At 50.8% G+C, this 26,319-nt stretch overlaps 2 protein-coding genes across 2 annotated transcripts in view; one reads left to right on the plus strand and one right to left on the minus strand.

Annotated features, from left to right (window-relative positions):
* Positions 1 to 24,031, plus strand: part of Ddx31 (DEAD-box helicase 31) — a 69,776-nt gene extending 45,745 nt beyond the window's left edge. The window contains exons 18-20 of the mRNA XM_008843955.3: positions 1,319 to 1,430; positions 6,217 to 6,385; positions 21,234 to 24,031. Coding sequence (XP_008842177.1) covers positions 1,319 to 1,430; positions 6,217 to 6,385; positions 21,234 to 21,465 — 513 coding nt within the window. The 3' untranslated portion in view covers positions 21,466 to 24,031. The remainder of the gene's footprint in view (positions 1 to 1,318; positions 1,431 to 6,216; positions 6,386 to 21,233) is intronic.
* The window catches only part of Barhl1 (BarH like homeobox 1), an 11,723-nt gene continuing 6,881 nt past the window's right edge, over positions 21,478 to 26,319 (minus strand). The window contains exon 4 of the mRNA XM_008843956.2: positions 21,478 to 26,300. Within this exon, the coding sequence (XP_008842178.1) occupies positions 26,236 to 26,300 (65 nt within the window). The 3' untranslated portion in view covers positions 21,478 to 26,235. The remainder of the gene's footprint in view (positions 26,301 to 26,319) is intronic.

A 26,319-nucleotide genomic window follows, 5' to 3' on the forward strand; every position in this document is an offset into this window, starting at 1 on the left:
GGGCGAGGTGACAGTTGTGCTGCTGAGGCGGCTTAACGAACAGAGGGCAGCAGAAGTTTGCATTTCGCATCAGTTAAGGGGGGAAAAATCCTTGCTAATGACAGTAGCAAATGTCCACTTTGGTAACACGGCTCCTCAGTGGTGCTTCTCCTGACATTTCAGTGGATAGAACCTTTAGGGGGACTGTGTGTCATGAAGTCAGCGAGCCTGTCATCAGCCAAACAGGTAGCAGGTCACAGGATGATGAGACTACACAGAAACACCTTGAGGTTCTTAAGTCTCTGTTACTGCAGAGATGAGTGTCGTTCAAGGAGTGAGACCTTCTCTCCTCCCCCTGTTCTTCATCTTCCAGCCTTAAGAGTGAAGCGGAGACTGGGGGTGTCTAGGTTAGGCCAGACATGGATGCTCACACCCATCCTCCGAGGGTGAAGAGGAGGCCTGGGTGGCACACAGGAGGATGCTCAGTAGCCCCCTCACGGGGGTAGCTGCCCTGGGCTGATCTGCCTGCTTGAGCTGTAGAATCAATCTGTCCTCGTGCCATAGAAAACATCTGTGTTTGTTTTGAGATGTAGGAAATAAAAATCACTTCTTTTTAGAAGGTATTTTAAAAAGAAGTCTTTTCTCTGGGACTCAAGATGAAATGGTTGTATATCTTATTAATGGTTTTCATTGGATGCAGTGATGTTCCTGACTGCAAAGACCCAGGCAGCCCTTGAATATAGTTCACTGAAAAAAAAGTCTTCTGAACAGCTTTCTCAGAACTCAGCTTGGTGGTTCTGGGCTTACGGAACAAATCTGAAACACTGATAGCCAACCTCTAGGAAGGGAGGAAGCAAGCTCTGCCTTCAGGATGGGAGGAGTTTTGTAAGGCTGAATTTTAGGCAGATCAGTGTAATGCTTTTAAAAATTTGTCATTTTCTAATGGTAAGTTGAGAGAGAAGGGAGAAAACTTTTAGGGGAAGACAAGATGTATTTGAAAACAGCCTGTGTTCAGTGTTTTAAATGCCTGAGTTAGACTTGGAAACTCCAGAGGGCCTCCAGAGGTCTTTCACTTTGAACATGTGTGATAAGAGGTCAGGAAGGAAAGTAAGCAAATAAATAAATAGACCTGGTCTGCTCCCTCACAAAGCCATCCTCATCTTTGCCCGACTTTAACATCTTTATAGCTCCCTTCTTTCCCTAGTAATATTGAAAGGATTACCCTCGTTGGCCTCTGGGTGGTTACTGTGTGATTTTACTGTTATTAAATCTATTATAAACTGCTTCATTATTCCTGACTTCGACTGTCTCTCCTTTAATCCTTCCGTCACCCTCTCAGAAATCCCATGCTGTTGGCCCCCAGGAAATACGTGAGCGAGCCACAGTCTTGCAGACAGTGTTTGAAGATTATGTGCACTCCAGTGAGAAGACAGTCTCCTGGGCGAAGAAAGGTCAGTGGGTTTCTCAGGTGACTGAGGATGGGGTGGCCCCACAAGGTCCTGACCCTACCTCTCACTACATACACCCATGGTTGAAAGGGTGTCCAGGGACCTCTGTGTGCCAGCCAAAGCCTTCAGTCTGCAGTAATTCTGCAGGGTTGGGAAGCAGGCTCAGAAGGCTTTAAAGTGATATTAAATGTTAATTTCATCCCTTCCCCATCTTTTGCACAAATGAGGCTTTATCCTGGCTTATATCAGGACTAGAGCTTTGACCCAACAACTTGGATCTTGGGGATCTGTTTTTCTCTGCCTTTGAACATCAGATAGAAGAGGTATGACACGTAGTAGAAATGGTCATGGGGATGGAAATTACAGGTGAAGGTTAGGGCTGGAAACATTAGACCTCAGCAGCTCCCATTGGAAGGCTCAAAGAGAAAGGAGAGCGCTGCTGAGGAAGGGCGGGAGACCTACACCACTCCTGGGTGGTCACTTAGTAGTTATTTTAATTTTATTTATTATTTTTATTTGATGTGTATGCGTGTATTGCCTGCATGTAGGTAAGTGCACCCGAGTCGTGCAATGCCTGCGGAGGACAGAAGAGGCCATCAGATCCCCTGGAACTGGAGTTACGGACAGTTGTTAGCTGCCATGTGGGTGCTGGGATTCGAACCTGGGTCTTCTGCAAGAACAACCAGTGTTCTTAACCGCTGAGCCACCTTGCCAGCCCCTAAACACAGCTTTTTTAGAAGGTGGTACAAGCTGTAGAAAAGCAAAGCAGGTAACAGAGGAAGGGATGACAGCCGGAGTGTTTAGTAAGGTCAGAGTAAGCTCTGTTGAGACCAAGGTACTTGAGCAGAACTCCAAAATGGGATGCACCTGTGTCTTCTGAAGAAGGGAGGCAGTGTGGATGGGAAGAGGGGGCTGGTTAGGCAAGGCACCACCACGTAGGGCCGGGAGGTTCAGTGAGCTGGGAGTCATTGGACGGCTTTTAAGGTGTGGTGTGATGAGCCATCATCATCACATCACCTGGCTGCTGTGAGCATAGACCTGGGGGTAAGAGTGAAAGCTGAGAGACTGTGCCAGTGAGGGTGGCCATCAGCAGTAGGCGGTAAAGGCAGACTTGCGGGCCTGGGCATGCAGTTCCATAGAACATTGTCTAGCATGTACAAGGCCCTGACTTCAGTCAAAGAAGAAAAGATTTTCAAGTAGTTATCATACCGTTAGCACATGATAAAAGCGGTGTTTGGTTGTCATAAAGCTTAAATCAGAGCTACCCATACTGAAAGACGAAGCCCCAGTGACTGCCAGCCATGTGTGACGGGTCTGCCCTGGTTTTTCCTCAAGCAGTACCCCATTTTCTCCGCACTTCCCAAGAGTTTTCCCAAGAACCTACCTCTAGAGAGGGATTGGGGTGTCTCAGTCACAGGGTTTGTTCCTGTGATTTGACCTGTGAAAAAAGTTAAGCAAACTCAGCCAGCTGTGCTGTGTTCAGAAATGGCAACATTGCAGCGTTCCCCACTGCCTTCACTTCTGTCCAGTGACGCTTCAGACATTTTATTTTAGCAAGACTGCAGCTATCTAAAGGTGCCTGGACAGCCCAGTAAAAGTTAGCAATAAATAATTGGTAGGAAATGTAATTTGGGGCTTTTTCTCTTCATCAAAGTTATTTGCCTTATTTAAAGGTTTATGCACCATGAGGGAGTGTATTGATCATTTTTCTTTTAATATTTTTTAAATTTCTTTTATGTGTATGAGTGTTTTGCCCATGTGTACGTAAGTGTACCCATGTGCATGCAATGCCCACAGAAGCCAGAAGAGGGCATCTGATCTCCTGGAACTGGAGTTACAGGCAGTTGAGCCTGGAGTTCCAGGCAGTGTGGGTGCTGGGAACAAAACTCAATCCTCCCCGAGAGCAGAGAGTGCTCTTAACCCGAGCCATCTCTCAGCCCCCATTTCTCTTGTTTGCTAAGTGAGTTCCACTCTGGATTGACAGGGGCAGTTGTAGTTGCTTTGCCTCCACCCCAACCCCTACTGGTGTTGGTCACCTCACAGACGAAGCTCCTTACTCGTCTCTCCCGTTACTTAGGATTGTGACTACTGGAGACTTGGGAAGGTGTGCTCATGTCTGCCTCCCTAGGGGAACTGAGCTCATGGCATCAGAAAGGCCACTGCACCATAAGTCGGCACCTTTTGCATTTCTGTTTGCACGTGCGATCCCAACCAGCTCCCTTTCAGGACATTTCAGAGCCCATCTTATGCATAATTTAAAAAGCAGCTGGCTTTGCCTTCATGGCAGAAAACTGGGCCACCACTGTTCATAGCCCTTGTCTTAAGTGTTACCTATCTCTAGAACAGTCACTTCCCCATCATTGTGTGAGTCTTTTAAAGCTAGGGACTCGGCACAGAAATCGTGGTGATATATTTGCATTCTAGACCCTGAACGAAGCTTTTGTGAGCAGAGTCCCCTGCCTGCACATGCCCCCTGTTCTGTGTTCTACCATCTCCATCTCCTGGTGTCCCTGCAGAGCTGGGCGCATGTATAGTCCTTATGCCCATGCTTGGAAGAGACACTTCTTGGTGGTGACATGTTCTCTCCTTACCTCACCTCAGCGGGATGGAGCAGGCTCAGCACTTTGCCAGATGCTTTGTGTTTAAGGAACCTTAACAAGCCATCCCTTCCTCACAGCCTTTGGGTAGGTCCACGTGCCCTTACCATGCACCACAGGAGGCTCTTGAGTATCTTCAGGCTGCAGTGTTGTTCCTCTCACATGTCTTAGGCCTCACCTGTAAGATACTCCTGTTCCTGATCCAGATGTCCATGAATAAAAAAGGACAAAATGTCCAGGTGGATTAGTTTAGACAGATTCCTCAAATTCGCGCACTTTAAATAGCAGCTGGAGATAGGAGCCGGCAACCAGAGTCCTCGACCTCATTGCCTGTAGCTTCATCCGTCATCCTGAATAAACGTCTCCTTCCACTTCCTCTGCGCTTTGCTGCTGCATTGGTCCCACGGCCGTGGTCCTTCTGCGCTTTCTAGACACTGCCAGCATGAGCCATTTCCTGCCCCTGCTGCCTCAGAATTGTCCAAACACGGGAGTCCAAGTGTGCAAGGATCGCCAACTGTCGCTGTCCCCAGTGAGACAAGAGCCTGGAGGACAAGGGGGTTTAGTAAAAATATGCAGCGTGAAATGCAGCCTGGCCAGTTGTCTGGGGAGAAAACACTTGCTGCCATTGCTTGGCAGACTCATTATCCCTGTAAAGCTGTTAGCTGGGCACCTACATCTCCTGGGACAGTCCCCTTGCTCTGTTTCTAGGAGTGAGTGGTGTGGTGGAGAGGAGGGTGGTGAGCCAGGCAGAGGCCCAGAGCTCAGCTGCATTGCAGAAGAGTAGTAGGAAATGAGACGCGAGCCAGGGTTGCGGTGACTGTGACTTTAAATGCTCAGCCTCTTGGATTGGTTTGACCCATTGGGATGTTTTAGACCCGAGCGAGTGTGCTGGGCTTGGGGAAAGAAACAAGTAAAAGAGAGATTCAGCTCTCACGGTCACTGCGGTGCCAGAGGGCTCGCTGAGAGTGTCGGGGTGGTGTGTAGGTCTGTGACAGGGAGCCAGTGTTGGAACCCTCCAGACAGTGCAGACCATTTGAAGTGTTAAAGATTCTCTTTGAAAAAGCTGGTCCCTGGTTATGAAAAGGGGGGTGAGCACAGATTTAAGAGAGGGGTGCAGAGGAGTTGCCGTGGTTATTATTTCCCATCGATCAGGAAAAGGAGTTCACTTTGCTCAGTAAATAGAGCTTTGACGGATTCCCAGGACCCTTCCAGGAGCTGATCTGCTAAAATGACACTTTTTATTACTGTTCATAAACGCCAATCTCCAGGTGCTGCTGGGATATTGCACTTAAGCTGTGGGCAAACTTGCCAGTCCAGTGGCTCAACCACTGAGGCGAGGAAGGCCGGTGCCTGTGCTTCTTCCTCCAGCAGTGCAGGGCCCGTGCCTGTGCGTCCTCCTCTGGCAGTGCAGGGCTGGCTCAGCTCCCCTGGCAGAGGAGCAGGGCCTGGAGGTGAAGAGCATTGATGGCCCAGACATTGCAGAGCATCTGCTGGAGTGAGGGGCGGCTCACTTTCTGCTGTTTAGGGACAGCCGGGGGGAACCAGATGTGGGAGTCTGACCTCAAGGGGAATGTCTGGTGAAGGCATGAAGGCCTGGCCCGAGCCCCAGCCCCCGGGAATGGAGCCCAGCCCTTCTCTCATTGTTCCTGGGGTCTAGAGCAGGAACCAGTCCTGGCTCTACAAAGGGACTGCGGCTTTGCTGTGGGCAGGCCTCCGCTGTTTCCTGGACATTTTAGTTGTTTAGTGATTTCCTTGGTCCTTGGAATGCTTGACTGCATTAACTATTCAAAAACAACTTTAATAAAGAAAAAAGTTTTCCTAATATAAATGTCTAAGAATCCCCTCGTTTTCCATAAGAAAGTGTTGATCACTTCTGAGTTCCTTCGTTCACTCTGCTTTAACCGTGATCGTGTCAGGCACTGTGTGAGCCAGAGATAGCGGCAGATAGGATACTGGCCCTCCACTGTTGAGGCTGTTACCTCAATTGATAGGGTTTTTTCCAAGCGTTAATTGTGGCTATGATTTCCTGTTTGTTGAGGGATTTTCAGAATAATACAGGAGGGTTGCTCTAGGTTACCCTTGTTGTAACTGTTCTGGCTGTGTTCACAAGGTGAGTAGGATGCCGTGGGGCTGGAGTGGCTCTGCGACTTTGGGAACCCATCCTGACCGCCTCCTCGCTTGCTTTCTTCCAGCTCTGCAGTCTTTCATCCGAGCCTATGCCACCTACCCCAGAGAGCTGAAGCCCATCTTCCATGTCCGATACCTCCACCTTGGGCACATAGCTAAGAGCTTCGGGCTAAGAGATGCTCCCAGAAATCTCGGTGTCTCAGCTGTGAAGAGGAGGAAGGCACACGTGAAAAGGTTAGGGAACCGAAATGGTCCCGTGGCAGTGGCAGAGGCTGGAAGTCAGATGGTGGAGAGCTTCATTTAGATTAGTGAGGTGGTCTGGAAAGCTGACGAGCTCCATGGCAACTCTTGAGTGTGTGCACACATGTGTCTGTGTGTGTCTGATACATTGTAGATAGTATTTGCAGGTCAATATAGAGGCACTTAAAACAAGAAGAAAAATTGGGTGGGAGACCTGCCACCGTGGCAGCTTCAGATGGACCGGCCTGGGGAGCGTCTGAGGTTGGCATGGAGACTTCTTTGTGTTCCAGAAGGAGTCCCTGCTCTTTGTTAGGTGGGAAGTGTGGGTTGCTGGGCCTCAGATTCCAAGAGCTGCCTGTGCCGTAGCAGTGCGTACCACCATCTATGGTGCTGATGCATACCTCAGACTCTGAGTGCTTAAGAGAGGCGTGTCCACAGGTCCCTCTGAACTGAATATCAGAGTGAGCAGAGTCACCTTTTGCGGTGGAGGCTGGTCCCTGCGTCCAGCTACTGTGTCTGAGGTGACTGTGCAGCACTTCTTTTTTTCCTTGAGGAATGGTATTCCTCTAGCAGCAGGCTCCTCCCATCACCATTGCCAGGGCTTTGGAGACCCCAAGAATGCTCTCTAGGGAGCTTGGTAGGTGACCACCACTGTTAGGACCTGTGAGTGCGTGATAGTGAAATAGTGTTGGGGCATAAAAATTTTCTTCCATTTGTCCAAGTTTCAATGTGGGCTCTTGGGTGCTGTGAGCACTTACTACATGTTGCAAATGCCACAGTATCCCAGCCCTGACTTAGAACTAGGCATCCCCGTGCCTTGCTGCCTGTTCCCATGCAGAGTCTGTCCCGTTCTTTCACCAAGAAGTGCTCATTACCCCCACCAGCTTGGTCAGGCCTGGCTTTGAAGGGAGAAGACTGCCCTGTGCAGGACAGCGGTCTTCAAATCAGAGAACCTGGACCTGACCCCCAGCTCCATCCTAATGGGTGTTTCACAACCTTTTTCCTGTCTCCTGCCCTTGACTTCCTCAATTACAAAGGGGGGAGAAAGTCCATGTTGCTACTTTGCAAGATTGTCTTGAGGGTTGAAGTTAGGTGGTGCATGTGAAGATGCCTTGTGAACCCTTCAGGGCGGTTAGAGACCTAAAAGCAGATGAGTCAAGGATCAAGGACCTCCAGCTTGACCTGCTAGGGTCTTGGTTTCTCCGCGGCACTTTGGGATGGAGCTATGTTGCTTGTTTTCAGTTCTGGTTTGAGGATTTTCAGGTGCTGGATTGCTGCTTTCTCATAGTAATAGCTCACCTGGGACAGTGTTTCCTCACACTCTGCCACACTGTCATGCTCAGGAGAGTGGCACATCCAGCTGTGGGCAACTTGGCTATGTGGAGCAGAGGCTGAAGCCCAGAGCTATTCCCTGGCACTTCCTACAGGCCTCCTCCCAGAGGAGAGGACACCTGAGTTTCACTCCCATGTCGGTGCTAGTCTTTTCAGGCACCAGAGTTAGGTCCGTCTTTGGGTTTGCTATTATCTGCACACTTTGTTGATCAGAGAATGACCTCATGATTGAAGCCTGACTGTGCTATCACCATCTCTACAATGACAACACTTGGAGGATGTGGGACTAGACCTGACAGATGATCACTGCTATAAGACACTTCTTTATCCCTCACTCCAGAATTACAAACAGCCTCCATATTTTATTGTTAGTGAATGATCTATCTCTGCCACTCACATTTCCCTTCTTAGCAAGTGTTGATCTAGGTGGCAGCTTTCCAGACCAGAACATCCTCAATCCCACACAGGTCCTAGGAAGCAAAGTGGGCAGCAGTAATTAGAGGGCCAGGAGTTAGAGGCAGCGTTGTCCTTACCTTTGAGAGGCCACTGGGGAGAGAGTGACCGCTGCCTCCTGCCTCAGCTGACCCTGCCTGGCAGATGGGCACCAAGATCACTGTACCCCTGTGAGTGGCAGATTGAACGGGGCTTTGTTTGGGGAAGAATGGGCTGGTTAGCTGCCAAAGACCATGTAAGACGGTGTGGGGCAGCCTTTGATGTCTGGCTGGGGCCGCAGGGAGCCGGACTGGGAGGGCAGCAGTGTGTCACAGGATTACTGCGGCGTGGCAGCACCGCTCTCTGTTCCTGCCATGTCACCTCTGTTACAGCCTCTTTTCCGTTGTTGTGCCCCTCTTTTAAAGGCATTTCTCTCCACACTCCCCCGCTCCGCCTATCTAACACAGACGGGCACCGAGGAGACAGTAGGTAACTTTTTGTATTGGGAGAAATCTTGTCACCTCTGGAGGAGAAATGACTTCACAGCTAATCTGCACGTGGCCTGTATAATTGTGGCCAGGGCGAGTGGCACAGGAAACCTGACAGATTGTCCACACCTCCGTCAGGGCTCAAGCAAATGCCAGTTGCTGCTTTTTGAGGAAAGAAAAGTCCAGTGAACCCCACAAGGTACAGAGTTGTGCCTGCCGTGGCCATGATTGTTCTGAGCCGAACTCTCTCCTCTGAAATGTGGCCGTCAAGAAGGAGAAACGGGTTCCTTCTGTTATGTGCAGATAAAGTCGCAGTGTAAACTCCAGAGCATTCTGCTTTCCAGCCTATGGTGTTTACTGCCAGAATAATTACATAGTGAGCACAAACCCATGATGTCTGCAAGCCAGGCCCATGAGACTGTGACCTTGTCATCCCTAAACAGGAAGTTAAGATGGCTGGCCAAATGTGAATTGAGGGCAGATCGGGTTGGGAGACTTGACTATGGGTATTCCCACGCAGTGGCAGAAGGAGTTTTGTTTTCGTATGACCTGTATCCCTTTCCTTGGCCGCTTTTCAGAACAAGAAAGTAAGTAGTAACCCCAGATAAGGTCTTAATAACCAGGTCTGCCAGCTTTCCACCCTCAGTTCCGAAAGGGAACAGTAAATGTCTTTTCCCTACACATAGGAATATAGTCATAGTCACAAAACCTCATCTGAGACGTACACACAGACCTGTCAGAACCACCCCCACCCCAAACACCTACATGTGCGCGTGTACACAGTGCTGTTGGTAAAATATTGAATGGCCCCTTAGCAACACCCATCACGAAAGCAGCATTTTCCTCCACGAAATGCATTTTATTCTGAAGCTGTGTAGATTCGGCAGCTCCTGAGCAGCAGCGGTGGTGACTCAGCCCGTCTTCCCAGGAGACGCCAGGACCTGGTGCTGTCAGCTGTGAACGGACAGAGCTGGCTCAGACCATAGTGTCTGTCTAATCACACATGTGTAGCGAGTCCAGGGGCACACTCTGCAGCGCTGTGGTTCCTTATATGTTCCACACCCTGTGGAAAATGGTTCCAAAATAATGGTAACTCATGTGGCTTAGCCTTAAGATGTCGGCGTCACTGTGACAGTGTGGAAGAGTGAAGCCAGTTCCTAAATCACCCACTTGTGATTACGCGTTATACCACCTTCCCCAGACAGCTCTGTCAGCAGCTACCCAGGACCGTTCTCCAGCTCCAGTGCCGTCTTGGTGTCCAGCAGTGTGTGCGACTGTCGTCATCAGAATGCAGCACGCTGTCCTCTGTTGTCAGCGTGACTCCTTTTAAAATTAATAGAGGAATCACAATCTCAACTTTTGGCTATTATTGAATAATTTTATTTAACTTACGTCAGTTTTATCCATCCTAGCCAAAATGTTACCGAGTAGTTCCCGTTTATGAAGTATTCTAAAATCAAGACCTCCCCTGTTGGTCCTTCCTAGATGGGGCTGTGCTTGGTCAGTGCTCAGCTGACTGGCCAGGGAGAAGTTTGTTGAGGGCTGGCTGCACTGTGCCTGCTCGAAGCAGAAACACCATATCCCGAGGCTTGCTAGCCCAGACTAGCAAGCGTTTCTTTAACCGCCACACTTCTAAAGTCCTAGAAGTCTTTTATGTCTTAAAATAAGTAAACATCCTTACGGAAATTGCACATGGCAGGGAACTGTAGACAGGACACGTGTTGGCACAGTTTTCCCATCTGAATCAGCACAAATATTGCATGTCTGAAGCTCACGTCGGAGATCTTGGAAAGCTCGGGTTTGGGTCATTTTTCATCTTTAAAGGCCTTTGCTGTGTCTCTCTCTGTGACTCTCATCTCTCCCATTCCATCATTGTAAATAACCAGTGAGTGCTCATTGTGTGGAACTGTTCCCCATTAACTGTCTCCCTGTCCCTCCCCTTGCTTCCTAAGTCTGTCGGAGTTGCATCATGATATAGTGTGGGTTGGTGCCCACAGATGTCTAGGCGGAACCTAGCAGAGCCACTTGTATTCTGTGTGCCTCTGGGCAGGCCACTCAGCCTTTCTGTGCCTCAGTTCTCTGCCGTCCAAAAGGGGGCACACAGGCTTCATGGTGTCGTTGTGGAGATAAACCGACTCTGATTGTGAAGCATTGCTGTAGTGATTGGTGAGAGAGAGAGAGAACGAACGCTTGGTTTCCTGGTCTCTAGTACCCAAGTGTCCCTGGGACTGCAGCGCAAGAGTGCATGGGGCATGCAACCTTTTGGCACTCTTGAACTTTCCTTATCAGGAACAACCTTGAAAGCAGAACCAGGTCCCTGGAAGCGTAGTCGTCAGAAGCTGCAGCTGCAGCTCCCTGGGAAGCAATATCCTCATCATTAGGAGCAGCTTGCCTGCCAATTTTTACGTGGCATTTACAACCTCCCTAATATCACTTAATTAGCTGAAGGCAAGCCTGGAATCCTGCCCACTGTGAAAATTTTCTCGATTTCATTGAGCCCGTTATCCTGCAAATAAAAGATTGGCTACGTGTGAGCTCAGGCTGGACACAGCCACACTTGGAAGCATGAGGCTTTCTCCGTGCAGATCCATTGCACCTGAGTTGGTGTTCCCTGGGTCATCTCACAGCACCCAGCACTATTGTTCCCGGGGGCTCCCTGACTCTGTCTCTTCCCTTAGCTTCCGAAACTGTTGGTGAGGAGCAGCTCTTGGGCCTTGACTTCATCTGAGCTCCTGAATGGTTCCTTCCCAGGCCCTCTGGCCACTGCTACATAGGCAGCCCTTGTCCATACCCTTGACCCTGTCCAGCCCTGGCTTAGAACCTTTTGATGGAATCCTGTTGTAGGGACTAAACAAACCACAACTGCTTTCCTGCAGGGCTCTGGTGGTCTGGCCTCTGCTGGCCTCAGCCCCACTTGACACCCTGACCTCTCTGGGTTTCAGCTTGGACCTGCCTAGACCCTCCCACCTCTAGCCTTCCCTGGGGAAGTCTTTGACTGACCTGAGCAGATCACTGTGCTCATTTGTTCTGACACACGGAAGAGTTATGTCTGTGAGGTGTGTGCTGTTAGTGTCTCTTGAAGTACTTCAGCAGAAACCCCACTGGGCTTCTGGCCACTACCCCCGGCACATCCCTGCCACATAGTAGGTCCTCAGGAAGTATTTTGAAATAGATGAGTGAAAGCATTCTGAAATTCTGAGGGTGTTTTGGAATTCTGAGGGAGAGAAAAGGAAATATTCCAACATGAAGGGAGGTGAGTGGCTTACTATCTAGTGGACCGTGAAAACAACCAGGTGTGGAGCTAGACCACCTGCTCCACACGAGAGAAGCCCTAGAAGTCAGCGTGGTCCAGCCTTTCCTCTGGCTCCCTGGTAGGTGAGAATGCAGAGGTGAACAGTTCACCATCACTGTTGCCACCACACCTACCTGACCATAACTCACCTGAGGACCAGGGAGAAATAGGGCCACCAGCAGGAGCTGTGAGGATGGATGGACCTGTGGATGGAGAACCAGAATCTGCTCCCAGAATCTCTTGGGAGACTGTAAAGCAGCAGGTGCCCAGGTCCCATCCTGAAGTCCATGGTTCAGTGAAACCTAAAATCATAGTGTGACATAGAGGTGACCACAGACTTGACCTAGGGACTGGAAAGCACATGGTACTCGGGGCACATGATAGGGTGTCTTTAAAGGCTTGGCAGGCAAGTGCCTGTTGACTACCACTCATTTAGCATTTGCGCCACAGAGGATGGTCCATGTTACAGAGATGTGCACAAGGCTTTTGTCCAGGTGGTAGGGTGGACTTGGAAATACAGGCTGGGCTATCTGTCTCAAGGGCATTTGTCCAGGGGAAAGTAGTAAATTCTTGTCCAGACTGGAACAAAAGTAAAGAAGATGGCTCTGTGAGTGGTTGGGTTTCTTCTGCATAGAGGACACCAACCGTACAAGAGACTGGGACTGTTAGTCACAAGTTTATTGGATGGTCACTGAGCTCACCGTGTGGTCACAAGCCGTTCAAGACGCCGGCCGTGTGGGCCCACAGCCAGCTTTATCCCGTCCCCTTTTCTCCAAAGTTCAGGTGGTGTCCTGCTTTTCTGGGCTCTGGTGTGATCACAGCTCTGCACATGCAACTTTTACATCTGGCCTTTTGCTTCTAGCGTGATTTTTTTCTGACACCATGCAATTACCAGCTTTCTGCCTCCTCGTGAAACAAGCACACCCTCATCCCCACCCAGCTAATGAGGCGATTAGAGGGATTTCACAGTGACCCTGAGCTCCCACCACACCTGGGTCACCCGCAGACAGCAGGAGCTGTAGGGTGTGCTTTCCGTCACAGGGTGAGAGCTGACAGGAAGAGCAGGAACCCAGCCAGCCTCTCCTGGGTAGATGCTGGAGATAGTGGTGTTTACTGCCAGAGCCCTCCACGCGCTGGAATTGAGAGTGCATCTGTCCTAGCAGCCGACAAACACCAAAGGAGGCAGCGAGCAACAGGAGGCGGCTCACTAAATGCTGCCTGCTCTGGCTCACCTGGCTCCTGTCATTCGAAGAAGTTAGGAGGGAGTATGGTCGTCCCCCAGCTTCCCCTGCCACACAGTTTGGTTTTTTTATCACCCTAAAAACCCTCTGGGTAAGAGGCTGCTTTCCCTATGCCAGCCCCACTCTGCTGAGCTCCTTTGCCCTCCCTCCCTCGGCCTCTGCTCTAGGCTTTCCCACCTGATTCTGGCTTGTATGAAATGACTCCAGGTCTTGTTCAGTTGTCCTGAGCTTGTAAGGAGTCGTCTGAAAAGTAACATTTTAGCTTGTTAAACAGTTAAGAAGAGGGATGCCTTTTGCAAACCAGACTCCCAGAGCACCAGTGTGCCTGGCTTGGCGTGTGAGGTGTAAGTTGACAGCAGCAGCGACATCTCCCCTGAGGGACTATGCCCTCTGCTGAGTGAACACCTTAATGACCAGGTGAGAAACCGCAGCTCAGCTCTAAGCCGGCCCCTTCTCTGCACCCTCCCATGTCTGCTTCAGAGCTGCTGCTGCTGCCCCGACTCATTCTTGAGCTGAGGAGCACATGAGCTCTTGTTAAGAGACAGTTATTTCTGTTTAGGTGTGTTATGTGTACAATCCATAGATACGATACGGGGGTGAGGGGGCACCATGCCACAGCACATGTGTGGAGGTCAGAGGACAACTTTGTGGCATCTATTCTTTCCTACCCTTATGTGGATTTGGGGATGGGATTGAACTCCGGTCACCAGGCTTGCATGGCGAGCACCTTTACCCACGGAGTCACCTCACCAGCCCAAAAGTACTTCTTTAGCGTGGGCAGATCATTTTTCTGTATAGCCAAAGAAATGGACTTAAAGCAGGACACACGGTTACATGTAGAAGAAGTGAGTTTCACAACTTCAAAGTATGGCACTCTGGGGTGGATTTCATGGCTCTTTGCTTATTGAGGCGGCTGGGTTTCTGTGGGAAGAAACACCACAGGTCTGACTGCCGTGTTGTCATCTCCTCCAGGTGCAGAGGCTGAATGGTGCAGTAGCAGAAGCCTGGCTTTGGGGCTGACAGTTCTGGGTCTAATCCCAGCCCTAGCACTTGGCAACAGCCTACGTGTAAAGTGGGGAGGGCATCAAGTTGTTGCCTACAGTCTAAGGGAAAGAAGTGGAAGCGTGCCTCGTGCAGTGAGAAGTTGAGGTGGTCAATTCCAACTCTCCTTCCCCCATCCCACTTCCTCTGATCCGTGAGTGATGTGAGAACTCGGTAGACTCCTCTGACCCTGGCCTGGCCCTCATCTCTTGCTGATCGTCCTCTGGGTGGCATGGCCTGTGCTTTAGTAAGCCTGCATCTCAGTGGCTTGTCACCACTCCACAGTGGCCTCAACTTGCCATTAGAGTTCTCAAAAATGGGCCGCCATTGGCTTTTCCTTTCAGTCTCACTTCACACTGTCGGGTCTCTGTGAGACTCAAATTCTGAGTGTGTGAACTGCAAACATGAAGTTCTGGTGTGACTGGTAAGTCAGTCCCTAGTCCCTGGTCCATGTGATGACAGATGATATCTCCTTGCCTCCTCCCCTTTGCACTTTCCTATACTGTTGCTACTAATACTGTCAGCACTTAATCATCTGGCTCATGGAAACCACTCGTGTACAATGGAGAGTAGCAGAGGCTGCCCAGCGTGAGTGGTCAGGTGGGCAGTTCTGGTTGTGCCGCTCCATGATGTAGCTCTGCCCATGGCCTGGCACCGGCCTCCGCAGGTGACCTTTCACCATGGCCACATGTACCTATAGATGGGATTGTCTGCAGTCACACTGCTGTCCACAGGTTAGAGCTGGAGTTCTAACCCAGGCCTTCTGAGTCCTCCATTCCTGGTGGTTTTGTACACGTGAGAGTTCTTCCTCCTTGACTTCCAAGATAAAGACCTCACATGTGTCTCAGTTCAAGGTCACCTTTCTAACTCGGGCCACCCTGTTGGTCCAACAGAGTGTTGTGGGTAGTCTGCCATCTGTCTGCAAATGTGCTAAATGCTTCACAATGTCACCCAGGTCATAGACAAAAGTATCAAACAGGAGAGGCCAGAGGGCTGAGCCCTGGGATTTGGGCCTGAGATTCTTCTCTGAGCTGAACAGTCTTGGTATTTTCAGAATTAACCAAACCAATTTCAAATACACTTCTTTCCAGGGCCACTCAGTACTTCTCCATCTTAATAATAATTAATAATCCTTTTGCCAAGAACTGAAGTCTACAAATATCCTCCATGCTCTGTTCTGTTCTTCATGCTAACCTCTGTGCTCAGGCCTTTTCTGAGCTTGTTGCTGACTCCATCAGCTAGATGAGTGACAGAGCTGGATTTCAACCACTATCACCAGATTCTGATCATCTACCCCCTCCCCATCATCACCACCTGCCACCTGAGGTCCATGCCTAAGGCCTGAGAACTTCCCTAAGAACTCAATAAACTGGGCTAAGTGAAATGGGTGGGCTGAGAGCCCCCACCCATTTGGGGGTTCTGGCTCAGCTCTTCTCTTAGTCAGTGGACAGCATCCCTCTCCCATGGTGCATGACCATCCAGCAGCACATCAGTCCCCAAACCAAGTCATTGCAGTTTGCCCCCGGTTGACACTCCTAGCATTGCGTCTGCCCCTGGCTGAAGGCTTTGAATTCTGTCCTGTTCTGGACTAGACTTGTTTTTGATGGACAGGTGAGTGTTCCTGCTTAGGATTCTACTGTCCTGTCTGCTGCAGCAGGGCCCACTGAGAACGGGTCCTGGTGCTTCATAGAAGCTGGACTTGAGTAGATCTTAAATCATAAAGAGGTGACGACTTTAATAGATGTTCGGTCTGCCAGTAAACATCTCTGCCCAGATAGCCCCAAAGTTGGGTCCCGATGTACCTTTCCTTCCCCCACAGTACCGTGACAGGTGGGATGGCACTTTCCCCTTGAGGAAGGTGATCCTCCAGCGCCGGCTGCTGCTTTACCTGAGTTTGTACTGTATCCGGAGCTGCTTGTCAGATTCTCGCTGGGGGTATTCCTCTTCCTGCCACCTGAAAGCCACCAGAGCCCTCAGACATGCTGCTGCTTCCTCCTGCATTGAGCCAGGCAGAGAGGAGACACTTGCAGTCAACCTGGGATCCCCCGAGGTCATCACTGCCTCCTGGATGGCAGCTCTGGGTCATTTGCTTAAAACTGAGTCTTCCAGCTTGAAGAGCGGCTGGTCTGTGGGGTGTTGTAATTGCAGTGCAATAGAAAGACTTGTAGAGTCTAACTGAAAGCCAGAAGGCAGTGAGCATTTTTAAAATGTTTTATTGTGGTCTGGAGAGACGGCTCAGCAGTTAAGAATACTGGTTGCTCTTGCAGAAGACCTGGGTTCAAATCCCAGCACCCACATGGCAGCTAACAACTGTCTGTAATGCCAGTTTCAGGGGATCTGACAGCCTCTTCTGACCTCTGCGGGCATTGCACGATATGGGTGCACTTAATTACACGCAGGTAGTACATGCATACACACAAAAATATATTCTTCTAAATTTTTGTATGTGTATATTTTGCCTGCATATAGGTAGGTACTCATGTCGTGCAATGCCTGTGGAGGTCAGAAGAGGGCATCAGATGTCCTGGAACTGGAGTTATGGACAGTTGTTAGGTGCCATGTGGGTGCTGGGACTCGACCCCAGGTCCTCTGCAAGAGCAGCCAGTGCTCTTAACTGCTGAGCCATCTCTCCAGCCCTGGCAAAGATTTGATGAATAGAAATTTAAGTACTCTGGGGTTTGAGTATAGGGCAAAATTATACTGCTTGTTCATTTCCTCTACAGCAACTCTACTGGTGTTTGTTTCCGGTTATTAAAGGAGTGTGTGCCCCTTGTAAGAACTGTGAAGCTACAGCCCTGGAAGTTGTGCAGAAGTTCGTGGTCTGAGGTTGACTTGGGTTCATTGTTGAATGGTTGTTGTGGACGACCTTTTCTCTTTTTGAGACAAGGTTTCCTTGTAGCCCCAGCTGGCCTGGAACTTGCTATGTAGACCAGGCTAGCCTCATGGAAATCCACCTGCCCCTGCCTCCTGAGTATGGGATTAAAGGCATACACCTCCTCACCCAGCCAAGTATTTTCTTAAAATCCTAGAACAAAACCTTCTGTTCATGAGAGAAATTTTAAAAAAGAAGAAAAGAAAACTAATAGGCTGAACACATAATACGGTAATCCATAAGTTCAGAAAGGAGAACTTTCAAAGCCTGTCCTATAAAGAACGCCGTGAGCGAGGTCCTGTGTTGGGATGGCTTCTTACCTGAGATGCCACTTCTGTGTTGCTCCTCCAGCAGCCAGTGGCTGTGTGCTGATGATTGCTTAGGTGGACTTTTCCTTACTGCCGTGTTAGTGACATCTGCCTGTCCCTCTGAGTAACCCAGCCTGGTGAACAGGGGTCTTCAGCCTTCACTACAAGGGAGTTCTTGCTGTTAGATAAACTGAAGGTCTCTTGCTGGGTAACCACAGGATTACTGTGGTGGATGCGCAGGACGCCTAGTAAGAAGGTCCACGTATTTAGAGGGCAAGAAAGTTGGCAGGTTCCTGGGAGAACTGCGGCTTGGCAGAAGGCATGAGTGCCCGGCTCATGCTTGTGTTTAGAGCCGTTCATCTGCCCATCTCTACTCTCCCAGCTATAGGCTTTAAAACCAGGGAGCCAGGGAGCTGGCCGTGGGAGAGGTGCATCCTGTAGGCATGGCCATTGTGATGCGACACCCTGCAGGGCTGCCCACCCAGTGGAGAGGCCTGAGTTAGAAAGAGTGGGTGCCTGTTTGCTGGGTCACCAAGCTTGCTTTACAGATGGGCTTCTGGATTTGCTGGTTAGGAGCTGGTTAGGAGGTGAGTCAAAGGTGAGCAGGACCATCTAGTCATCACTGTACCTGCTAAGCGTGTACTGCCACTGAGCCACTCAGCCCAGGCTGAGCTTTCTAGTGGCGTTCTCTGGCAATGTGGAGTAAAGATGTTGAAATCTTCCTATCCTGTGGTTCAGCATACCCTCCAGAGCTTACCTTCCGCTGCCCCAGACACAGCTGCCTTTGCCTGCAAAGGGATGACTCTTGAAGCTATGGAAGGGGCTTTTGTGGGGTGGGGTTGTCTGGGGAGGTGTGCCTGCACTGGGCATCTGCATGCCTGGGTGTGGCCTTCTGAGCCGTTTCTCCAGCCCTGCCTGGTGGACTGCAGGCCTGGAGCATTGCAGGCTGCCTGTGTGCCTTGTGCTGGAGGAGCTCTGTGCAGCCCACCCTGGGTCTGTAGGCAGTGTATCACCCGAGTGAGATCCTGGTGCTTGTGAGCTTCAGCGACCACAGGAGCCATCACTGAAGCACTTGGGCTTGTGCTGCAAGACTATTTTGACTGAAATTTTGCATAGTTTGAAACTCAAGTGGTTACATTTAAAATTATACACGTTGTGAGTACCTGACTTCAAACGAGATGGAAGAAAAAGCATTCCTTCCTGTCAGAACCTTTTCACTCTGTCATGTAATCTGACTAAAAATAAACTACACGCACTCTTAAGTGGCAGCCTTCAGTTTGGAGCGAGTCAGTGCTCCCAACCCCAGGGTCTGTCTGCTGTTTACACAGGTACCAGCCCTCGAAGCTCAGACCTTGGCCAGGGACCAGAGTCCAGGATCAGCATCATTGAACATTAAGAATGGGGATACAGTGGCTTAACACCCACTTGAGGGCCCCAGAGCAAACCTGGCGGCAGTATGCTGTAACCATTTCCCATTTCCAACTGTCCAGCTGGCACTTTGGTTTTTTGTTTTAAGTGTGTGTGTGTATGTGTGCGTGGGTGCATGTAAGTGCAGGTGTCGTTCCCCCGACCCCAGTCCAGAAGAGGGGGTGTTAGGTTCCCTGGAGCTGAAGTAACCCGTGGTTGTGAGCCACCAGGTAAGGTGCTGGACACTTAACTGGGTCCTGTGCGAGAGTAGCTGCTGCTGTTCGGTGCCGAGCCGCTTTGAGCCCCGTGGCCCCATGTCTCATATTTCAGTCCATCCTCAAGAGCCTTATGAGTGTTTTCTAATGGCTCCTTTTCAGATGAGGAGGTGAGTCACAGAATCTAACACATTCTGTGTCATTTGGCTAGTGAGTGGTGGGGCTGGTCCCTGCCCTGGCACCCCTCCCCCAGCCCTGCTCCGTGCTGTCACCTGACTCTACTGGCTTCGGTTCCTTTGAAGTAGGCCTGTGAGAGCCAGGACTCCTGTACCCAATCCTGATCACCTCCCCTGGTCTGATCTGGCCTGGCCAGGACCTTGCTGTCCTGGGCCACCTGGATGTTAGAGTGTAGGCTCCCTGGCCTTGGGTTTGCATGTTGGCTTTTGTATTCACTGTCTACACGCTCTTGGCAAGTTCTCACCTCCCTCCAGTCTTCTGTCCTTACCTGTGAAGTGGGGGTCAGTGACAAGTGTCTGCCTTGTCAAGCAGGGACTGCGGGAGATGGTGTCTGAGGATCATGACACAGGACCCCAGGAGATCTCCCTGTGTACACCTGATTTCCATGAACCCTCCCCCTGCACACTTGGGCTCCATAAACTTCTAGCCCTAAATATTGTGTGCTAATTATACCTTTTCTTCAAATCTTTTTCCCTGTCAAAGGATCAGATAGTCATAGCCCTGTCCTCTGGTTAGGGTTATAAATAACTTCAACTTTGATGTAATGGGATTCCTCAAGCCTTCTTAGGTTAATAGTACAGTGCTAATCTTGTATCTAATTCTCGGATTTTAAAGGAGTTCTATGTATTTTGACCACAGTTCTGGTCTGCTTTATCCTCAGGTGGTTGCAGCACAGAACATGGTGTGGTGTTGCACAGGATGGTGCCTTTTGGGGGTCTTTTGTTTGGTTTGGTTTTTTTTTTTTTTTTTTTTTTTTTTGTCTTTGAGACAGGGTCTCTCTGTAGCCCCAGCTGGCCTGGAACTCACTGTGTAGACCAGGCTGGCCTTGAACTCAGAGATCCACCTGCCTCTGCCTCCCAAGTGCTGGGATTAAGAACTCCTGATGTCATGTTTTCTGGGTTAACTGCCATCTGGGTGCTGAAGGACCTGCCAGCAAGCCTGTGTGGACTTACTGGTCATTACTTCTGTGTTTGGATAAAAATCTTAAACATTTTATTCTTCAGGTTCTTCTGTGGATGATTGAATTGCTACAAATTTCCTCTTCCGAGTAAGTGGGAAGACTGCTGTCTTTCCAGAAGTTTTTGGAAATTTATACTAAGCCTGGTGTCTGCCTTTGTCATCTTCCTTGTGAATCAGGAGAAGGAGTGACCTTCTGGCCTGGGTCTGTGGTGGCAGACCTGCTGGTTTGAGCCTCAGACATACCCAGGCTTGGGTTTTGCAGGGTTGGAGTACTTTTTTTTTTAAACTTTTAAAAAAACTTTTTATTTTACGTGTATGCATGTATTGCCTGCATGTAGGTAAGTGCACCCATGTTGTGCAGTGCCCTCGGAGGTCAGAAGAGGCTGTTGGATCCCCTGGGACTGGAGTTAAGGACAGTTGTTAGCTACCATGTGGGTGCTGGGATTTGAACCTGGGTCTTCTGCAAGAACAACCAGTGTTCTTAACTGCTGAGCCATCTCTCCAGCCCCAGGTTGGAGCACTTTTAACTGTGGTGAGTGATGGGCATTTGTGCTGGCAACTGTGCCTTTGTGACTGACCCAACAGAGCACTGGGCCTGCAGACTGTCTTCAAGGGCACAGCCCCCAAGCCCTGGGCTCTGGGAAGCATTGCAATGCACTGCTTGGTGTGGGTTTTCCATGGCTTTCCCGTCCGTGGGCAAACCGCTGTATCACACCCCTCGTTTGCCACCAGACTATGAAGGTGTAGGCTTCTTTTTTTTTCCCCGAGAAAACAACACAGAACAAAGCCTTACTTTTAAAAATGCCATGATATTTTGCCACCGTTATGAAAATCTGTCAGTGCCGTATCTAATCTTCTGGTGCATGGAATATCAAAACAAGCACTATTGAAGGAATCACACTCCTGCTAATACAAAAATGTCAGCTTCCCAGTCTCAGAGCCAGCTGCCGTCAGCCTCCTTCCAAATGGGAGAGAAAAAATACTAAAGCTTCTTCCCTGGCTGTTACTGTTCCTCAGGCCTGACCCTTGGAAGAAGACCCCGGGTAAGCACCGCCTTGCAGTCGGCGAACTCCTGCGCTCAGAATACTCAAGTGGGCTGGAGGCTGGAGGTGCCAAGGGCGGAAAGCGAGGCAGACAACAGCCAGCGCCCAGCAAACAGAGGCCATGGGAGAGACGAAGCTGCTCCCAGCACCAAGACGACCCAGGAAGGCCGACCCAGGGGCCCCAAGCTTCTTGGAAAGGTTTTTAAACCTCTGCAGGACTGGATCCAGGTGGATCCAAGATTAAGAGGCTCAGTGGGTCTGGATTGATGATCTCATCAGTGAAGCTTCTGGAAAGAACTGTTTTGACACCTCCCCAAATACAGGCTCACAGGAATTACAGATCCTCTCTCCTGTCAGAGCAAGAGCCCTGACAGAGACCAGCACGCAGGTGCCATTGACTAGCCTTCCTTTGAGAAAGGAGAATTGCATCTGCTCCATCAGGGACAGTCACCCACCAATCAGGGTCTCTAACCAGATTATACACAGGGACAATGTCTTGTGCATCAGCCTGGAAGGTTTGGCTTTTGGCAAGCCTGCCAGCCGCAGCGGACTGCCCGTGTATTGGCACGAGTGTAGTAAGATGGGATGTTAGAAACGAACTGGACTCATGCAAAAGGAGAAAAAGCGTTTGTCAGAGAGCTATTTTCTTAATGTCCGAATGTTATGAAGGACCAAGAAAGGTTTCTGGTCTGGGTCAAAAATCCCAACGTGTGTATGTGTGTGCTCGTGCATGTGGTGGTGGCGGGTTGCTGCTTTTCTTCAGTAAACAGGGACATGGCATGGCATCAGTGTGCTTTGCCACCCCTTTCATGTCCGCAGAAAATCCGCTTTTTCAGGGCTAATTGATTTACTGTTGCCTTTTTATTATTTGCCTTTGAAGTCAAAACGCACCAGAGCCTGAGCTTTTTTTCCCATCGCAGCCTGTCTTGTCTTGAAGAAAGGTCCGGGGTCTTTGTGTTGTGACCTAGACCCAGAAGCACCCACCCCCACCATTGTGTTTCTGGGAGGTTTGAAAGCGGACCCCTGGAGCGTATTGATTTCCCAATAAATGTAAGATTTGGACATCACAGAGGGGCCCACAAGAGAGGGTTAAAGTGCAGCCCAGTCTGTCCCTGCACTGTTCTGTTCCCTGCTTTCCTCTGTGTGCCAGGCCCACCTTGGCTCTCCAAGGTGGCCCTGGGGCAAGTACCACAACGTACTTTGTTAGGCCCGCCCCAGATGCATGTGACTGACAGCCAGAAGGATGGGAGGTGGAGGGGCCCAGGCTGTCTCAGGGAAGCATGGCACTTGAACACCTACACTAGGAAGAGATCTGTGCAGAGGGTGGGTTGTCTAGAGGCACTGTTGTGAAATCTGGATCATTTAAACCTGCAGCATGTGTGAAACTGGACAAAGCTGCCCTTTTGATTTATAATAGCTCACATGGTTTTGGTGGGAAAGAAGGGATCAAATTATGTAGCTGTGTGAGACAGGATTAGTGCTGGAATGGCCGTGTAGAAAGCCTTGTGCTCTTCCCCGAGCTGAAGGTCCAGTTGTAGCACTCTGTTCCTGGGGAAGAAGTGCTAGAGCTTGCTGAAGTGTAAGCAACCTTAATTCTAAGATTAAAGCTTAGACACGTGCAATGTGCTAACTTTTAAGTGAGGGTATCTTGCCAGAGATGCTGTGTGTGGCTCTGCTGCTGAGTAAAATGAATATATTACCCAGTTAGTAAGGAAACAGGGAACTTAGCAGATCTAGAGTTGATATTACCTAAATTTAAACAACCTTAAAATAAACCTCTCATGGATCTTGACAGCTTGTACATTGAGTGTCAGTCAGGCACAGTGGTAGCCAAACTCCAGCGTACGTTTCTAATTTTGTATTTTTAATCATACCTTTTCTAATTTTGCGGACTTACTATTTTTTATGACATCATCCTGGTTGCCAAATTGAAGTCTCAGAAAATTTAGACATTGACTGGAATGTTCTGGCCTAGAGCTTTGTCCCCCGTGGGAATGGTTTTTGGAATCCAGAGCCTTCCAGCTGCTCTCTGTGAAGAGTCGGGGTCTCGAGCCTGGAAGGGCAGAAAGTCCTCTGTAGGCGCCCCCTGCATCTCCACTCCCACAGATGCCAGGGCCTGGCGTAGCCCAGACAAGAACATTTTGGATAGCCAGTGTGCTGCTTTGAAATGTTTACTCCCAGGGGTGAAAGGGAAGAGAAAAGTAAATGTCCACCCTGCACTTCACAGCCAGCAGAAGCCATCAAAATCCAACCACCACTCCCAGACACAGAAACTTAAGGCTTTTCCTGGGAGAAGTCTCCCTGATGGGAAAAATATGCTTAACTGGTCTTGCTAAAGTTACTGGGTAACCATTAAACTTTCTCAATCCCCTCCACCATGGGAAAAATTGAGAGCCGAGCTGTGGGAGTGGTGGGGCCCCCTTGAAAAGGCAGCTCAGGTCTCTGAAGTCTTGCAGCTGAGGGCCAGCTGGAGGAAGAACAAACCGTTTCTTGGATGTCTTTGACCCCACCCTGTGGAGTCCAGATTTTGAAGGGGAATGGGTAGATGGGAGAGCCTCCATTGTTTGGTCTGCTGGGGGTCCATGGTCATTCTTTTTCTTTTTTTTCTCTGTTTTAAATGAGCTCACCCAGCCCCAGGGTTAGGAACAGAAAAACCAATTTAGCCTTCTAAATGGATGGGAAGCCCACCTCACTGCAGAGGTTGTGAAGTTATTATTACAGATGGGATGTGCAGGACAATTTAAAATATTGTAATTATAAACTTGTAGGGAAGCCTTGTTCTTCATTAATGTAAGATATGAAATCGCCTCTGCCGTACAAGGACAATTACATAGTGGAGAATGTGTCTGTGGTTTACACTGCGCTGTGTAAATGTGAGGGTGGCTGCTCTTGCCTGCCTCCTCCACTCTCACAAAATGAAAAGCACACCACTGCAAGTTGTCCTTTGATAGATTTTTAATATGATTTTAAAGAGTTTTGTTTGGTCTCATTCTTATTCAATGAGATTAATTTAAAGCACTTATCCCCTGGGTTTAAGTCAATCCATGTAGGATTTGGGCAGGGTTTGTTGCTTGGGGGGTTTTGTTTGCAGGAGGCTATGAGAGACTCCTTTCCCACTTCATTAACCCTGAGTTGGGGACAGTCCCCCCTCACCCCCACCCCCGCCAGAGCCAGGGATTTACCAACCCCCATTCACATGCAAAAGAACTCGAAAGCCGAGAGGCTCCTTGACTTAATTAGCTGCTGTGCATTTTGCAAAATTAGAATAATACCCTCACCCACCCAGAAAGGAGAAGCTGGTGTGAGGTTGTTGGGGGTGGGGAGGAAAGTGTGGCAGACCTGGCTGCGGTTTGGGGTGTTACAGACTGAACACACCCCCAACCACTCCTACTGCCCGGTTCTCTCCCTGCGCAGCCCTGCCCTGCGGTGGGGCGGATCCTTTACTTGCAAGCACCCAAACTTCCCAGCATTTCTCCCATCGCGGGAGTCAGTGTGCTGCAGGTGGTGTGGGGAGGTGCGCACCTGCGCCCACATCCCAGGAGAGGGAATGGTGACCTTGCCCTTTGAACACGATCCCCAGTCTGGCTCCCCTGAGATCTCTCAGCCACAGGCGGGCAGGGGGAAGGAACCGGGTGGGCTAGACCCTGGGGTTGGCTTCTCTGGTTCCTCCCACACCCCTTATTTCTCCGAGGGCAAGGTGGGGGCGGAGCGTCGAGGATGGAGAGTAAGGGTTACCCGATGTGGTGTCAGCTCGCAAATGCGGGTGGGGTCCTACCTGGCACGAGAGGCCAGGAGCTGCGGTGGCGCCCGAGCGGCAGAACTGGGGGCGCGGGGCGGAGGAGGGTGGGGCGAGGGAGAGCAGCCTCGCAGTCCATCTGTCGGCCCCGCGCCCGGAGGGCCGGTCACCAGCTGCCGGCGCCCTTGTCTCGGCCAGATAAGTCGGCTCAGCGAGAGCACCGCAGCCCGGCCCGCAGCGGAGGGAGGCCAGGCGCTGACCCCCGCCACCGACCCCGCCCGTGGCTCCCGAGACCGTGTGGGAGCGGCGAGGGACCAGATGGAGAGGAAGGGAGGGCTGGGAGCTACGGGGCTTGGCTCGTTATGGAAATGTGGAGAAGATGCCCCAGCCTAGGTGTCCAGTCGGGGTCCCCTACGCACAACCACAGCACGAAGGAACCCAGCAGGGGCCGAACTCCTTTTTGAGACCCGAAGGAGACTGATCCGAGAGATGCAGAAGTTCCTTACGAAGGGGTGGGAGAGAGCCTGAGCGGGGACCAACGGATGGCAGCGCGGACACGCGCTTGGTCATTTGTAAGAAGTTTATTTCCACATTAAAAAAAGAGAACCCAAGAGATCTGGCTGCCCCCGGACCAGAGTGGAGGTGGGGGCTGGGGCCCAGGATGAGTGGGCAAGCTCCCTGGGCCCCTTCCTGACCCACCCGGGACGGGGAGGGCACAGGCCACAGACTCACTGACTCACGGACACGGTTACGGGCTCATGGGTCACGAATAAATAACTTCATATACACTTTGCACACTGTATGTACAGCTCCGCCGCCAGCCCAGGCGCAGAGCGAATGAAGGAGCCGGGATGGGAGCTCAGCACCGCCTCCCAACCTGCCCCGCAGAGGTGCGGGGAGAAAGGCCGGCCTGCCGCTGAGCAGGGGATGAAGTAGGAAGAAGCGAGTCACCCCACCTGCTGCTGGGGAACCGGGGTGCCTGGGGAGCCCGCAGGGACTCGGGGGGTGCGAGGGAGGTGGGCAGAGACGCGTATGTACATCCAGCGGGTGGAAGTAGCTCCGAGACGGAGCAGCCAGGAGGGAGGACGCAGGGAGGAGTAGCCTCAGGGCATTTGGCATTTGGCCCTTCGGGGACACCGGGCTGGGGCGCCAGGGAGAGCCGGGCAGTCCTTCCCAGGGGCAGCGGAAGGGACCAGCGCCCAGGAAGGCCCAGGAGCGCGGCCCGGGGCGAGCGGGCGCCTCACCGCGGCTGCGCGGCGCGCGGGAGGACGCCCGCCAGCGGGGGCAGCGGCGGTGGCGGCTCGCCGGGGCCCCGGGGGCCCGG

Source organism: Nannospalax galili, unplaced genomic scaffold (genome assembly GCF_000622305.1).
Source record: "Nannospalax galili isolate Female #2095 unplaced genomic scaffold, S.galili_v1.0 scaffold300, whole genome shotgun sequence".
NCBI lineage: Eukaryota > Metazoa > Chordata > Mammalia > Rodentia > Spalacidae > Nannospalax > Nannospalax galili.